This window comes from Lissotriton helveticus, chromosome 5_1 (genome assembly GCF_964261635.1).
Source record: "Lissotriton helveticus chromosome 5_1, aLisHel1.1, whole genome shotgun sequence".
NCBI classification, from domain to species: domain Eukaryota; kingdom Metazoa; phylum Chordata; class Amphibia; order Caudata; family Salamandridae; genus Lissotriton; species Lissotriton helveticus.
Genome location: NC_136065.1, coordinates 1,700,841,236 through 1,700,859,156, shown reverse-complemented (window position 1 = coordinate 1,700,859,156; position 17,921 = coordinate 1,700,841,236). Strand labels below are relative to the sequence as shown.

The 17,921-nt window shown below is 41.2% G+C and overlaps 1 protein-coding gene across 6 annotated transcripts in view; it reads right to left on the bottom strand.

Annotated features, from left to right (window-relative positions):
- RNF212B (ring finger protein 212B) overlaps window positions 1–17,921 on the bottom strand; it is a 1,495,999-nt gene that overhangs the window by 1,221,010 nt on the left and 257,068 nt on the right. For all 6 annotated transcript variants that reach the window (XM_078641360.1, XM_078641359.1, XM_078641361.1 and 3 more), the window contains one exon: window positions 17,405–17,457. In XM_078641360.1, the coding sequence (XP_078497486.1) occupies window positions 17,405–17,457 (53 nt within the window). The remainder of the gene's footprint in view (window positions 1–17,404; window positions 17,458–17,921) is intronic.

Below are 17,921 nucleotides of genomic sequence, written 5' to 3'. Positions count from 1 at the left end.
TTGATATATTTGAAAAAGAAAGTGTCAGTCCATCATATGATAAATAGCTGGGAGAATGATACATGGTATCCCTATTTGGATACACTACCTACTGCTGGATTAAGAGCCGAGGTGCTCCGATGGAGAATAGGGATTAACTGTTGGGTATCTCAGAGAAACAGAAAAGCAGAATTGGTACAACCGGATGGTAAATGCCGCTGTGGTTTAGGTACCAAGTGTGATAACTTACATATCTTACTAGACTGTCAAAAAGGGGTGTCACAGCGGAAACTGTTTTTGCGACCCTTGTTTTTAAAATATGGTATAACTGAGCGCCTCTTAGCAATTAACCTACTTACCGACATGCCAAATCTTGATATAGCAATCGCCATGGCAAAATATATGAAGGCGGTAAAAAGGACTCTGTTGGAACCAAATATGGCTGGATAGAAATTGGCATGAAGTAATAGTAGGTCACGCTCTAGAAAATTGTGTTTAGGGTGGAACGCTATTCCTAAGTTAAAGCTTCATTGTATTGCTGATTACAATATTGGGTGTAGTGCTGTATGAAAATGTGTCTCTTTTTAATGTATCTGTGGAATTTTTTATACATGTTTTAAACTATTTATTGTAATATGTATTTTGTTTGGAGACCAATGGTCTAATAAACATACTTTTACTACTACTACGACTACTAATCACAATCCATGTGTAAATTGAAACCCCCCCTACAGGACACAATGTCCGTATTTAAGTGTCAGAGAGGATACCGGTTCACAAAGTGTGGATACAAATACTGCAGACGTGCCCGGGGGTCTGTATATAAGGCCCAGGGAAAGTGATTGTTTAGGAGAGAGGGAAAGGGTAAACCCCATGTAACCTTAAGGATAACAAGGAGGGAAGGAGCCGATAGCGGGATAAGGTAGTACTTTTTTTATTCGGGCATAAAAAATGATTTTCCAATAACTGACTGTCTTTGAATTAGAATGTCCCGAACTTGAGGACACACGTCTGGGTTCCTCTTCTCTGGTTGGGGTCTTCCGTAGAGGTTCCTCGCACAGTCTCGTCCCCGAAAACAAAAGAAAGGAGAGTGGCTATTAGGTCACTGTTTTCTATACAGTTCATTCGTCGAAAGGGGAAGGAATTGAGGAGAACGTCGGGTGAGAGGGTAACACCAACACCAGTTTGGTCCTTTTAACACTACGCGACCCGGGAGGGGTGGTGAAGTGAAGGTGCCCAGGGAACATAACAGCGTGCTCACAGAACTCTCCTGTCTCCTTGTTACTACGCCCCACCTTAAATGTAAAAAAGAGCCCGTATTCGGCCCCGTACCTTGCTTAGCCACGCTTCTTCCTGAGCGTGGCTGGGCGAAGCGTAGTATCGTTGGCCTCCTGGCTTATCCTTCCGTGCTCCTGGAACGCTGAGCGTAACCTCTTCTTCTCGGCGCGTCTTCGTCTGGTCTTCACAGGCTGGAAGTCCTTCGGGGTCATCTTCGGTCTCGTCCTCTGGTCGGCATCCTGTCTTCTCCTCCGACCGGCGTCCTGCTCTCCCGGACTCGACGACGCTTGCTTCCTTGTTCCTCCTTTCATGTGAGGAAGTCACAACTGATAGGTCCCCCAGATCCGACGTCATCGAGGGAGGCGCGGTTTCAGGGAAGTCCAGGCTTTCCTTAAAGGGCCCACTCCAGTCCTGCGGAGACAAAGTCACGGGGAATAACAAAGGAGAGTCCGTGACCTGGTGACACCCCAGTATCTCTGCCACCTCCAGATTCACCTGGGGCAACTGGGTCAGAGTGTAGCATATAATGGCTATCCCTCCACCCCTGCCCCCAGTCCGAACCTTCTGTACAATATTATAATCCTTGGGAACAGCTGACCAAATGTCAGCACCTGAGGAGTCCGTGAGCCAGGTCTCAGTTATGAATAAAGAATCGCAGTCTTTCTCCCCTAAAAGGTCATATATATCAATCGCATTCTTTGGGACGGACAGTGCATTAATTAATGTGGTTTAAATTGAGAGAGCTGCTCAGAGTAGCATCGGGGGCAGGTTTATTAATCCTAAAAGTAAAATTGCATGAGGTGCATGAATTTCTAAAAAAGACCCTGAGTGTCCAAGCTCATAGGAGTACAACTAGGGGTAATACTAAGAGCATGAAGTTGTGATGCGCTAAAAGTATGGCGGTGCTTACCAGTTATGCTCATTTGGGCATAGTGGCTGGCACTGGACGTTTCCGGGACGCTGACGGGCAGAGATGGGCTTGCCTTTGGCGCGATGGAGGCGCGTCCGCGCAGCGGCCCACTTTAACTGCATGTGCTAATTCGGAAAGCTAGAGCGCGCACTGTCGAAAATGGCCGCTCTAGAAGTGCCGAGTGGACAAATAGCCGCCGTCTACACGTAACTCTTGACGCCCTTTCAGAGAGACTCTAACTGCTCTCCACCATTAGCAGAGGCGAATACCGCCACCGGTCAAAATAACAGGTAAATGTATTTTTAAAAAGTACTGATTATTAAAACATATTCAAATTCATGCATAGATCAGGACAATCAAACAGTGTGTAAAAATTGCTAAGGTCTGGTAAAGGTGACTCAACAGTCTTCACATGCAGCTCCCGATCAGCATGTACCAAGTTATTCACTGGAGCTATCATGTGTAAAACATTTCTCCAGTTTTTTTTGCTAAGTTCTGATTTTTCTTCAAATTTTTTGACAAACTCTACGAACTTGTTTTTCAGGTTTTCTGATTTTGACCTGAGTGTATGGAACATTGCCTTGATTTGCATTACCTCTTTTTAATGAAGTGCACATTGTGCCTTGTTCCCTTCTGAGATAAGATATGCAAAACCTAATTTGTCATTCTTGTTTCAGAAAGCATTCCAATGCAATGTTTCCATAGCATCAGATATGATGAGCATACATTATAACGAAGGAAGATAATGAGCTCTGCTAAATACTGACTGGACTGTTATGCTTCCAAAGATTTAAGTCAATAAGTGCATGGTCTATGCAGGATACACTGAGATAATTTCCTCCAAACCGCAACGTAACTTTTGTCATGTGAAAAAAGCCCATCATTGGATAAAGATCATCAAATGCTACTAGACTGTTCATAAAAATGTCATCTACAATACAGAAAACACCTTCATACTGAGCATGCACATTTTGGTAATTATTTAGAGCTGTGCATACTGTTGCGTAGTTTGTGACTGGAAATGGTTTTACTGGTAAATTCTGTGAGATCACAGCATGAATTCCAGCCCACGGAGGAACTGGCTTGTCTTGAGTCTGTGCCGATTAAGTGATATGATAAATTCAGTTAAATCAGCTTTGTGGACTACAGCATCAGGTAGAAGAGTCATATCCTCAGACACTTTGAAACTTTCTGGTAGACTGGGACGTGTTGATGGCTTGTAGTGATTTTGCACACTTTGGCAAGGCAGTTGGGTTATAAATTTGCTGTTTTGTTTGTTAATGCCTACAGGTGATACAGCTTGTTTTCCAGCTGCTACGTCATTGGTACAGTGTTGAAAAAGCAACATGGCAGCATCATGCTTGCTGGATGTTCCAGCAGCCAAAGAAGAGCTGTCTTCAAAATCAAAATTATCAAGAGCGGCAATTGTAAATCCTTTTCTGGTTAATTGACTTGGCAGTGGTGTGGTGTTGGATTCACAATATTTGAAAGCATGAGTTGCTAACAATTTCTGCTCCGTACTATGTCAATATAACTTCTTGATACATCGAACCTATTCATTTAAGTGATTAGCTCTCTACTTTTGCACTTGTCATATATTGCGTGGGAAGCCATCATGTGTAGCACAGTTTTCTTTTTCTTTGATATAATTCAGAAAACATGATTTGAAAAAGACAGTGCATTTGACCAGCATAAGCCTGTCGGTTCATGGGACTGTCTTCTCCTTCACTTATATCTTCAAATCCATCCTCTGATTTGATTTATAGATTTATAGAGCGCAACGAATGCCCGGAGGCGTCTTGGTGCTGTGGGCAGAGGGAGTGTGGCACTAGTGACAGGTGAAAACTAAATGTCGGTTTGGAAGAGCCAGGTTTTTACTTTTTTTCTGAATACTAAAAGGTCTGAGCTATCTTTGATTGTTGACGGGAGAAGGTTCCATAGCCTGTCAGCTCCCAACAGAAAGCTCCTTCCTCCCCAGCGACTCTGTCTGAACCTAGGCACTTGCAACAGCCTGCGTTATAGGGATCTAAGACTCCTAGAAGGGGTGTAGTATTTTATACGTGAGGTAAGGTAAGCAGGACCCTTTCCCTGCAGTGCCTTAAATGGAATGCAGAGAGTCTTAAATACAATCCTCTTCTTAACCGGGAGCCAGTGCAGGGCTTCCAGATGTTGTGCAACTCATTCGTGTTTAGGGACGTTCAGTATCATTCTGGCTGCTGCATTCTGCAGGCGTTGCATCTTTTTCAAGAATTGGGTTTGGATCCCTACATATAATGCATTGCCATAATCCAGTCTTGAGAATGCCAGTGTAGTCACCAGCGTTTTTACTGCCTCCGGCGGCACAAAAGGTCGCACCTTCCGGATCATTTTCAGAATTTACCAGAAACTGGATGTAAGGCAATTGGTTTGACTATCAAAGGTAAGCCTACCATTAAACATAATCCCAAGATTTTTTGTCTTGGCGACCGGTGTAGGACAGTCCCCTAGAACTGTAGGCCACCACCTCCGCGACCAAGACAAAGGATTGGCGCCCAGAAGGAGCACATCGGTCTTGCTGCCGTTCAGCTTAAGGCAATTTGATTGCATCCATGAATTGACATGGGTCATGCAGATGTTAAAACGATCGGCTACCTCCTCTTCGTTATTATGGATGGACGCGACAATCTGCGTGTCGTCAGCATAAGAGATAACCGAAAAACCAAACTGCCTGATCAGGGTAGCCAGCGGGGAGACGTACAAATTAAACAGTGTGGGGCTCAGCGACGAGCCCTGTGGGGCGCCGCACTTAAGATTAAAGGTTTGGGAGCTAGCCTCGCCCAATTCCAAATCATCAATGTTGTTGGCTACTGTTCCGAACTCATGAACTTTAGTTTGTAACAGTTATGCTTTGCTGGTATTAAACAATGATGTAAAAAATGTTAAAACAACATCCAGCATTCCTGTTGAGTCCCATGATGTGCTGAGCTCTGGGGCATCAGAAAATGTGTATTTAAGTCCAAAATCTAAATCTTTCAGGACTTTTCTTAAAATGGCTCCTGCTGATTTTATTGCATCCTGTGATTTTATTTTGGCAGCAAGAACAAATCAGCCGAGACCACTAGTGGCTCAGTCTTTTTGTTAGACTGACAAAAACAAATTCTGACATTGTGCATTCTCTCCAGAAAAATCTTAATTTTAATATTATGGATCAGTGGAGTTTCATCAATGACGACCATTATTTCTGTGATCCCATAGCCAGCACTCAAGAGTGGCTTTAAAACTTGATTAGCTTTTTCCAAGAGTGCTTAACTGAAGGCTGACGGTTACGTTGCTGCTGGGAGCTCATTGTACATTCATATTTTTGAATGTATGCACGCATGCAGTTCGGGTGCGAATACAAATCCGCTGCAAAAACATTCACCTTGTTGTTTAGATCAGCAACTCAGCTGAAAACTGAATCTTGGAAGAAACTAGTTGCAGATAAAAACATGTTTGCGCTCTGAGACTCACATACTCTGTATTTTGTTCTCTCATCAATCTCTTTGGCCCTTGCTCTGGCTAAACCACAGATAACACATTGAAGATCCTCTACTTTCTGATCAGTCATTGAAGGGGAACGACGGGTTGCCATCGATCTTCTAAGTGGATTGGCATTGGGTTTGGTTGTCGTCGCTTTCTCAGAAGTCTTGGATACTTGTTGTGAATCACTGGTTTCTGCTATTTTTCGACACATTTTTTCCAGGCTTTTTTCCATTGTAAATGACTTGTAGCACTTGTTACAATGATTAAATAATTGATCCTCTTCAACCATCAGTTTCAATCTTTTGCGTACTTTGTTTTGCTTTATTTCTGCAGCATCTCGTACTCTCTTCTGTTCAGGCGCAGTCGATGTTAGGTTTTCTTTCAGATTAGTTTGGCATATGACACATTTTTCTTTGTAGCAGTGGTCCACAGATTTTGTAGTTAGCAACACAACGATCCTCTGCTACCAACTACTTCGCTCATGTTTATGAATTTGAATCAACGGAAAACCTGAAACAAAAACAATATCAAAATAAATTACCAATATGATGGCTAAAACACATCATTAAAGAGCCACCATTTTGGAATATTGCAAAAGGGTTGCTCTGAGGAGTTATTCTCTGTCTCTTAAAGACTACTTGCTCCCAAAAACCTATCTTTTGACACCAAAAAGAAATATATAGTTCTCATGGTTCCTGAAATATTACATCATCACTGCAACACATCCACCATTTTTAAAAATGCTGTCCAGAAAAATTCAGCCCGATTAGCAATGTCAACCCAAGCTACATTACTTCTCTAATGATACAAAAACACAAATTATTAATGAAAATCTTCGAACAACAATTTTTTTACAGAGGTATATCAAGGGGGCAGGACTATGGGGCAGATGTATCATGCATTTTTGCGTTCCATTGCTTTTTCGATGCAGCAAACCTAATTTTGCGATTCATTAACCTGTTACAGAATGGCAAAATGGGTTTGCAATTCGGTATTATGAAGGGGCGTGTTTAGGACGTCCCTTCTTAATACTGAATCGCATTGGTATGTATGAATGTTTTGTGACAGCAATTGTGTGACCCCTTCCCCTTTGTGAATGTTTGTAAAACCCTTTTTAAGAGCAGGCAGTGGTCCCACGGACCACAGCCTGCTCTTAAAAAATGAAAAGAAAACTTTTCATTTTTTGTTTTGTATAGCATCTTGTTTTCCTTTAAGGAAAACGGGCTGCTTTACATAAAAAAAGATTGCTTTATTGAAAAGCCATGATGGACATGGTGGTCTGCTGATCTCAGCAGGACCCATCCCTGTGATTTTTGAGATTCCTAAGGGGTCCCATATTGCGACCTACCTCATTAATATTCATGAGGTAGGTAATTTGCACCGCCCTATGAATCGCGAAAGGTGAACTATACACCTTCATACATTGCATTTGATTTCATAATTGTGAATCCTTGTGATTCGCAATCTGGCCCTTAGCTAACTACAAACATTGTGTGTCCTAGTACAGTTTACATTAGATGTTGGACATATCCAGCAAAAGCAATTCAAATAAAGCTGTTAAAATAAGATGAAGTGGGGAAGATTGGCAAAGTCATTAATCAGACCCTCCAGGATTTTGCGATTTCGCGGTTTGCCACGAAATCGGCACTTTTGTAAAAATGCCGCGATTTTTACAAAAGTGCCTGCGAAATCGGCACTTTTGTAGAAATCGCGCTGCATTTTTACAAAAGCCGCTATATCCTGGGGGGTCTGATTAATATCTCCATCAATTTCCCTGGGATTTCTCAGGGCGTTTTCTGCGATCTGAAATCTAAGAGCAGTTTGAAATTGCATGTGCATTACGTTTATCCTGGGGCTGTTCTGGGGAGCTCCTAAACTGGATGTCATCTCCCAGTTTTGATCTAAAAACCGTCCATAAATTTCTCGAAACTCATATTTTTGAAGCCGGATGTGACTCCGATATGACTTTTATCTCTAGTGTCAGTACAGCTGATGGTGCAGCGTGCTTTTATCAAGTATGTTTCAATTATTCATCACATAGATTCCCCAAGATCTTGTGTCTCATAGCACATCACATGTGACCCATACTCAAAGTATATTTTTATTTTTTTATTTGTAGACGCCTAATTAAAACCGTTACGTAAAAAGACGTACAATCGATATAAAAACACAAATCTGGACCTTGTACTTTCTCTCGGATTCGCAGCATGAGAATAATAAAAACGTTTGCCATGTTGTTATAACATATAATAAATGCGACATTTAAGCTGACGATGATAAAGGACATATGCAAAAAGAATGATAGCAGCAAGCTGATGTATTTTTTAAAAAAAAGGCTTCCGTACTCAGAAAAGAGCGAATTGCATAGAGGATCCGCCCTTGCATTTCACTTTTATTTTTATCCTTCAAGAGATTGGAGCACTATTGTCCTGTTTGTTGTTTTGCTACATTATCTTTCTTTGCAAGGTGACTGGAGGGGCCCGATCGACACAGTTTGGGACATTTACAGCCCTGCCACAAGAGGTGGCAGCAAGCGTAATTAAGGGTCTATCTTCAGTTGCAGAAAGGGGGGTAATATTGTGTATTGGAATATTTGGATGAACAATGATTTTACTAATATCTGAATAAGTTATTTTAATTAGGGTGATCATATTTAAAAATAAACTGAAGGCTAAAATAGAGCGAGGACTGCATTTTTGCATTGTCCGAGGAGAACGGAATGTTTTCATCGACATTGCTCACCAACATAGAAAACCCAGACCATGGTGTCCCAAGGGGAATTCAAGGCAACCGTTACACAAAGTGTCAAATGTGTTAGCTAGAGTCTGCTAACTACTTCTGCAGTGAGAGATATGAAAACTTACCTTCCTCTGTGCTCAGTCACCCCACTCTGAAAACCAGGACATGTGCTGAATGTACTGAAAGTTTGTGGAAGCAGCAAATCTGGGACGCGTGGAAACGCCCCACTTTAAACGCAATCTGACGATGGAAACTAACACCAAAGTTCCTTAATTATTCTTTCATCTTGATAAACCTTTCCAAATAAAAGCAGAAAATGATCTAGTAAGTGTTTCATAGGAAAACATCATGATCTTGGTAAGTATAACAGAATTACATTTTTTGGATCCATACTTCAGTTCTTGGTGAGCAATCTATCAATAACTGATGATTATCGGAGCGGTTTGGGATGGGAACAATATCTCGGTGTCATTACAAGAGGATTGACATCTTAAGCCAAAGGAGGCAATGAACTCAAGAAGACGAACATGTAAACATTAAATAGACAATTGGCAAAGGTGGCAAACCCAGCAACACCAGTGGCGGCTGTTTCACACTCCCCCCCCCCTCTCCGGTGGCACCTTCGGATGTGTCTTCTACTGCCAAGCCCTGCTGTGAAACTTCGATAAAAGCTGGTGCTGCTGCTCGCTCGCAGCTGCAGAAGTGGCGCCCAGAGTCCTTCGCAGTACACCGTCCCCCACCCTTTTATTTATTTTAATTTATTTTAAAAGTTTTATATAGCGCTAGCTTGACCCGTAGGTACCAGAGTGCTTTAATTACACTACTTCACTTCCAGCAGGATCACAGAACTGAAGTGTTCTGTTAGGACATGCGATAGTTCTGCACTGCAACTGAGGCACACATGTCCAAAACTACAAACTTGAAAAAGTAAATATTTCCACATATGTTTCGTTCTTCTGCGCTCAGAGAATGTGTAACCTCCTGATAAAGCACTTCTTTATAAAAATGCGCATCTCCCGGCTCCAACATTAAAATAGATGCCTTATTTTCTTAAAAGCGTAACACATGAAATAAGAATACCGTGCTCTGCAGCCCCGAGGTTCAGCCGGCAGTTGTACAAAATCGGATGAATTTAATTCTCCTTATTTAATGCGACCCAATATAATTGGATCCTAGACGCTAGGAATTACAGGCCGGAATTTTCTGCAGGAGGCGCATTGAGAGATATGTTAACTGTACTGTTAAGGGCTTATCATTATTTACCCTTTTGGCATTCTGCTAATCTCCGATCTATACCCTGCTTGACAGCTACTCACTCTCCATGCTATTGAGCCCTTTGTTGTAGGAAAAATGGCCAAATAAAATGCCGCAAAATTGTCGCTAAATTTCCATATTTGTGCCGCTAAATTTCCATTTTTGTGCCGCTAAATTTGCTAATCCATGCCGCTATATCCTGGGGGGTCTGGATTAATGGTCAAGGTGAAGTTTTGGGTTGCAAAATCAGGACTATTACAGAGGATGCCATTTGTGGTGTCTCATATGAGATGCTGACCTTACTTGAGCCATTTGCCAAACCCTTACGAAAAAAGGATACATATGTAATTAATTAGAGAAAATCTGGAAGAGTGAGAAGAAGAAGGAGTCTAGTCACCATTTGATGCATAATTTGAAGAAATAGTGTCAGTTCTGATCTGTCAGAGAACGCTTCTTTCTTACTATCGTGGATCTTTGGAACCTCCAACAAGATCTATCCTTGTTCATGTAGAGGTTCGAGGAACTGGGCCCAGTAGTATTGAAGATTGAGCTATTGGTGCTGGGTAAGCAATTGTAACTATTATCAGCTAAGGATCCAAATGAGATATTGTTTCTGGTATAGAATGAGAATTCTGCAGCACAGTCACCAGAACTAATATAGGCTGAGTCAACTAGTTAAGGATTACGACCATTTCCACAGTGTTTGCTGGAGAGGTAGGTGGAGTCTTTCTCTTTCATGGCATATGACACTGGACCAGATAGAGAAGCCTTTATGTACTAGACTAATTGATCTGACACTCACATGGGAAACTGAAGACTGGAACTGATTTAATGTTACAGGACATGGAACAAGATATATGTCAGTATGTCTAGGGGGTCAACTTAATGTGCCTTGACATTAATCATGACAGGTGTGGTGTTGTTGGTCTCAATTACCAAATGATGCCAAGTTGCATGCTTCAACATGTTTCATGGTGGCATGGTTGACAGCAATCTTGATATTGGTGTTCTTGCTGTTAAAGTACTGAACAGAGAGACTACCTTGATGTCGAGCTTGATGGGTAATAGGTTGCTGAAACCTCTGCTTTCAATTACTTTGCATAAAAGAGCTCTGTTTTTGATCAGGTCTGTGATTTTCCTTTTGCACCACCACTCGTATAGGAAAGGGTTCCAAAACAATTATGAAGAGCACTGAAGTGAAGGTAGAGGTACCATTCTCTCTCCCGCTTGACATGCTCTTGAGGCAGGATCTGAGGAAGGTCTAGAAGGATGCTTGTCAATCAATGTTATCACTGCACTATATTTTTTATCCCTCCTGACAGCTTCACAATGATAGGACACTGCTTCACATCGTGGTTGCCACATTTAGGGCATTTCATAAAAAATGATCACATCTTCAGCCACAAACAAAACAGCCAGAATTGTAGATATATATTTAAGAAGAGCGGACAACATTTGAACTGGCTAAATTGAATTGGACTTTTGGTTTTTCCTCTATAACCTATGCCAACGACTCTCAAATCATAGTGTCCATTCCAGGGACACCTCTCTTTGCTTCAATAGTTGTATGTGCAAAAGTAAATTAAATTCTGAAACAACCGAGATTCTCCTTTTTCGCAAGACATATCGATTTCAAAACATTATTCTAATTTTTTGCAAATTCATAAAAGCAATACAGACAATCCCAAATAAAATAACATATTTACGATAGTTAAAAACAGCAGTATAAGAACAGTTACAAATATAATTCTCAGATTTGCTAGGGGTTCTCCATTGTTTTACAAACATGGGTAATAACTCTTAGAAAAGTGCTAGTGCGGAATATCAGCTCCTCATTATTCAAGGTCAATAACATCAAATTAGATTCCACTAAAGAAAGTGGTCTGTGCTTTTTAAAATATGGTGCTAAAATCCATTTAAAATATTTTTGATAAAATTTACAAAAGAAATGTAAATCAGTTTGCGGGCTGGTGTCATCACATGGGCACAAATTATTACCGGATTTTAAAAAAGTATAGCCTAGTGGAAAACCTAATAAAAATCTTACAGTACCTGCCCTAAGGCGAAAAAGCAGAGATCTTTCCCACTTAGACATTGGGAGCGTAAGATACAGAGGGATTGGTTGTATATACAGATCTTTACTCACATAAGCCTGGATTGTCGGTTTAGTGAGCTCCCTAGCCAATCTTTCTTCTCTGTAAAGTGCGTATAATGCAGATTTTAAATCATTTTTATCCTTAAGTGTGATTTTGCTAGGATCATAGAAAAGATGGCCTTTACATATGCTACTTAATTTTTTCAACACTCCAGAGAGCCAGGGGATTAACATCCCTTTATCACAATTAAGGCAATCTCTTATGATATCCTGGGTTAGACCGGCCTTGTCATTTTTCCATATAGCAAGCCAGAACATTGCCGGTCTGGAGGCAATAAAATCTGATATATAATACAAATTCAATTCACAGTGGCAAATGTATTCTGAGGAGGAAATAGGTGCTCCTAGAATTTTTCTACAGAAGCGATTTTTCTCTGTCTGGATGCTTGGAGTTTTTCCCAGGCCCCAAATCTCTGCCCCATAAGTAGCTACTGGTACACATTGTGATTTAAAAAAATTTAAAATAGCTTTTATAGCGTTCATTTTGGAATTCACCTTGGTGGCCCTGGTCCTGGACCCCTGCCAATTCCAGTACAAAAACTCATAAACCTGGGAATGATTTTTAATGCTAATCTAATTTATAGAGATTACTGAACTCATCTCTGCTGGTTTCATCTTATTAAGTGTCAACTTTCAAGTATTAGCAGTATGATTTAGCGTGTCAACATTAATGTATTTTTGAAGAGTGGGGAAGCATTCTGGGATATGTAGTTTTGGTAATGTGAGGGAGTTAAATGATTGGAAGAATCAGGGGGCGGAGGGTACACCGTCACAGTGTAAAGAGTGAAAGAGCAAAGTCAGAAGGTATATGCAGTGGACTAAAGAAGGAAGGAAGATGGCGGGATATTTTGGATATTTTGAACATTTTAGAAAGGTGAGTAGGGAGAAATGAGTTGCTGAAGGGGCGGTGTTACAACATAGAACGAGGGGTACTGCCTAGCATTGAGTCATAGATAGTTTAACTTTCGGGTAGGTGTGAGAAGCCTTTTTGTTAAAACGTTAAACAGAGTGCTGCTTGATTAGAGGGAGAACGTTTAATAGGGACCGGTGTTAACTAGGTACAGGAAATGATTTAAATGTACATTGAACTGTGACATTAGGTTTAACGAGGTAATGTTGTTGTTTGAAATATTTGCAGTGAATCCATGACGAAGGGCAGAGAAAGTGCCCGAAATGCATTGGATTGAGGATGTTTTTAAATGTATCCGTCGTGTTGCAGGAAGAAAACTGCAGCATTTGAAAAATTGGAAAAACATTTGATTGCTGGTTCATATCTAAATTGCTCTAAAACATTGGAGGAACGTGGAAATAAATACAGGATAAAACAGAGTTATTGTTTGTTTAAAGGAAACTAGCTGTGCGTCCGTTAAGGAGTGCTAAATACGCTCCACTTTTGACAGATCTAATCATGCAGTGGTTGAAGGCAAAACCATCATTCTCGGGCTGCACGCAAAAATGGAAAACTTTACAGGAAATTTTCTAAAAAGACTGGATAATCATGGTGTGCATTTCGTCATTCTTGTATGCAATTTACTCAGTTTTGCCTGCCAGACATGTTGCACCCATCATGGAACATTAAAGATTTATGATAACCGCATGAGAGGCACAAGGACATCCGGTTTTAATATCAGTAATTTTTAAAGGGACACAGACGCCTGTGAATTATCTTTGGATTAACGTCATAGAATTATACATTGATTGATGTGGCTTAACAGTTTTGCTATGTCATTAAGCAACTTGCCGAGGGTTATATTGAACGTGTTTTATACATCAAAGGGAGGGCTGGGAGTTAGACTTGTCAACTTTCAAGTATTAGGATGATTTAGCGTGTCAACATTACTGTATTTTTGAAGATTGGGGAAGCATTCTGGGATGTGTAGTTTTGGTAATGTGAGGGAGTTAAATGAGTGGAAGAATCAGGGGGCGGAGGGTACACCGTCGCAGCGTAAAGAGTGAAAGAGCGAAGTCAGAAGGTGTATGCAGTGGAGGAAATAAGAAAGGAAGATGGCGGGATATTTTGAAAATTTTAGAAAGGTAAGTAGGGAGAAATGAGTTGCTGAAGGGGCGGTGTTACAACATAGAACAGGGGCACTGCTTAGCATTGAGTTATAGATAGTTTAACTTTCGGGTAGGTGTGAGAAGCCTTTTTGTTAAAACGTTAAACCGAGTGCTGCTTGATTAGAGGGAGAACGTTTAATAGGGGCCGATGTTAACTAGGTACAGGAAATGATTTAAATGTACATTGAACTGTGACATTAGGTTTCACGAGGTAATGCTGTTGTTTTAAATATTTGCAGTGAATCCCTGACGAAGGGCAGAGAAAGTGCCCGAAATGCATTGGATTGAGGATGTTTAGGTCTCGCGACCTATCGATGCGCGCAAGCGCATCGAGCGGAGCGAGAATTCAAGTAGCCAAAATCCTCATGAAACCACCAGCTTTTTGCTGGCGTTTTCATGAAGTTCACGTGAACCACGTGATCAAACACGAACGCGCATCAGCCTCCCTCCCTCCTAATTGCATTTGCCACTCAGCACATCAAAGGGCTTCGCCCAGCGTGCGCTCTGCGGCTTCTCGGCTTCTCCTCCCCTAATTAGTCATTTTCGCCGCTCTCCCCACTCGGGCCCCCTCCCCTGCCCGCCGTGTCGCATTTCTCCTCCCCCTCCTTCTCTGCCTTCCTTTCCCGGCGCACGCATTTGTTTGTTACTTCTTAAAACCTCCCAAGGCATCTTAATTTACACAGCTGCCTTCCTTTCCCGGCGCACGCATTTGTTTGTTACTTCTTAAAACCTCCCAAGGCATCTTAATTTACACAGCTGCCTTCCTTTCCCGGCGCACGCATTTGTTTGTTACTTCTTAAAACCTCCCAAGGCATCTTAATTTACACCGACGCTCATAAACTAGGCATTAGTTATTATTCTGAAGTTGAAACAAAGTCCGACTGCCTCATTTTAAGTTTTGAAAACATTCAGTCGTAGCCAGCACATTCAACTAGTGCGTTGCATTTAGTCGACTGCCTCATTTTAAGTTTGGGAAACATTCAGTCGTAGCCAGCACATTCAACTAGTGCGTTGCATTCATTCATGTTTTCTCTTTTATGGCTTCAAATGTTGTGATCCACAGCCAGACACGCTTACGTGGAGACATCACCTTTCGGAAGCCCAGTTTCCACAGATCAATTCAAAAATAGGGACAATTAAGCGCCGATAGCTCCGTATAACAAACACTCAGTAAAATGTAAATAAAAGGTGGCGAAAGAAAAAATGAAGGGCATTTAACACTCGCCAGCTTGGTTAATAACGGAAGATCGTCAGCCGGATAAACCCTACATACTACACATCTGTTGTTCCTATGTATAACGTCATTTTCTTCCTTTCCCGGCGCACGCATTTGTTTGTTACTTCTTAAAACCTCCCAAGGCATCTTAATTTACACAGACGCTCATAAACTAGGCATTAGTTATTATTCTGAAGTTGAAACAAAGTCCGACTGCCTCATTTTAAGTTTTGAAAACATTCAGTCGTAACCAGCACATTCAACTAGTGCGTTGCATTCATTCGACTGCCTCATTTTAAGTTTGGGAAACATTCAGTCGTAGCCAGCACATTCAACTAGTGCGTTGCATTCATTCATGTTTTCTCTTTTATGGCTTCAAATGTTGTGATCCACAGCCAGACACGCTTACGTGGAAACATCACCTTTCGGAAGCCCAGTTTCCACAGATCAATTAAAAAATAGGGACAATTAAGCGCCGATAGCTCCGTATAACAAACACTCAGTAAAATGTAAATAAAAGGTGGCGAAAGAAAAAATGAAGGGCATTTAACACTCGCCAGCTTGGTTAATAACGGAAGATCGTCAGCCGGATAAACCCTACATACTACACATCTGTTGTTCCTATGTATAACGTCATTTTCAACGAAAGGCATAGTCGGAATTCAATTCACAGTTATTCTCACAGACTACCTGCAAGCAATGTGACTTCTATGATTAACTCCTGCGGTCAGAATAAATCAAGAAAATGTATTCACCCACGGCGCTCTCGTTTCCCTCTCAGAAAATTTTCAACAAGCATTGGCATTGCCAATAGGTCTCGCTTGTGGGACCTTATAAGTATTTAGTTTTGCAGCACAATATCCTTGGTGCAACAAGGATATTGTGCTGCAAAACTAAATACTTATAAGGTCCCACAAGTGAGACCTATTGGCTATGCCAATGCTTGTTTTAAATGTATCCGGCGTGTTGCAGGAAGAAAAGGCCTGTATTGGCAAACTGCAGCATTTGAAAAATTGGAAAGACATTTGAGTGTCGTACATGTGATTGCTGATCCACATCCAAGTTGCTCTAAAACATTGGAGGAACGTGGAAATAAATACAGAATAAAACTGGATAAAACAGAGTTATTGTTTGTTTAAAGGAAACTAGCTGTGCGTCTGTTAAGGAGTGCTAAATACGCTCCACTCTTGACGGATCTAATCATGCAGTGGTTGAAGGCAAAACCATCATTCTCGGGCTGCACGCAAAAATGGAAAACTTTACAGGAAACTTTCTAAAAAGACTGGATAATCATGGTGTGCATTTCGTCATTCTTGTATACAATTCATCTTAAGGACTATTTATTCCCTTCGATCTTTAGAAGTCTGTTGTCACTGCAATGATACTGTCCAGGTTGGATTATTGTAAGCCCTATAGCTGGGCATTCCCCAACAATCTCTATATAAACTTCAGCTACTGCAGAACGTGGCTGCTTGCCTTCTAAATATAATACCAAAATTGCAGTCTGTATCACAAGCTGTGGTGGAGCTTCATTGGCTTCCTGTTAAGAAACCGGTAGCCCTTAAAGCACTCTGCCTGGTGTACAATTCACTTCACAAATTGGGACCAGACTATTTAAGGAAGAAATGTAGGTAGCTCAGCGGCCACCAGAACAGTCATTGTCCCCAACTGGAACAAGACATCCTGGGGCTGCAGAAGTTTTGTTTGGTCCATCTGCAAACTCTGGAACCCCCTTCCTGGAGCTCTGAAAAATCAACAAAATTTGACCAGATTCAGGAAACAACTGGAATACTGGCTTTTCTCGCTTTCCTACTCATTTTCCCTACTTGAACCACTCACAAGGAAGCGCCAAGATGCCTTCAGACATTCGCACGTTTAATGAATAATATCAATATCAGCTGCTATAAAACTGAAATGGTGGTAAAGCACTAAAAAAGAACACTGGTCATTAACCCAATGTTAAGGAATCTTACCAGAAAAGCATGATAAGAAAAGCTGACCCTTCTACGGGATGAGGATGTGCATTATGGCATATCTTGGCAAAGCAACTCAGTATGCCTATTTAGGCAGTGTGATGTAATTTTAAATGAAAAATGATGGGGAAAGATATTTCAAACAAGTGTTCTGCCACCTATCTTCGGATAAAGATATGTTGGTTTGAAGATGAAGAACTAGGATCGCAACTAACATTTTTTGTTTCTTCTTCACACAGTACATTTTTTGTCTTCCTATCTCAATACTTCCTCCCTCTTCAAGGGGCAGCAGGACTCTAATTCCTACCAATCCCACACCAGGCAGTGTTTGGAAGACTCACGTTTTCAGACAGGATCAGGTACTTGCACGTGGCTCTGCAGACGGTGCAGTTATCTGAAAAAAACAACAAAAAAAAGATTGCCGTTATTGTTTGAAATATTCAAAGCGTTTCATTGTGAACATAATGAACAAAGTTGTTTATAAGAAAAATATGGACATATAAAACGGAAGACGCCTTACACAACGTCACATTAATACTTTGACTTCTTGGCGACCATGGCACTACTCCTTGCCCAGTTGTACATTTATGGTATACCCGGCGAATTGACCTTGGCACTGACCACCCTATGGGCTACTCACTTTCATAATTTTTAAAGGAGTCACCCACATCTTCCTGTCAGGTTTTGTGGACAAACCCTCATGACTTATGTTGTAGATCCTACTATCAACTTTTAGACCGTTCTCGAATGCCTTAATCACATCGGGAGGTTTAGTGAATTTCGACATCTCTTCTGTACCAAATGGGACTTGTATATTTAGAGTTTTGTAGTATTTCTCTTATCATGTTATGTTATAGT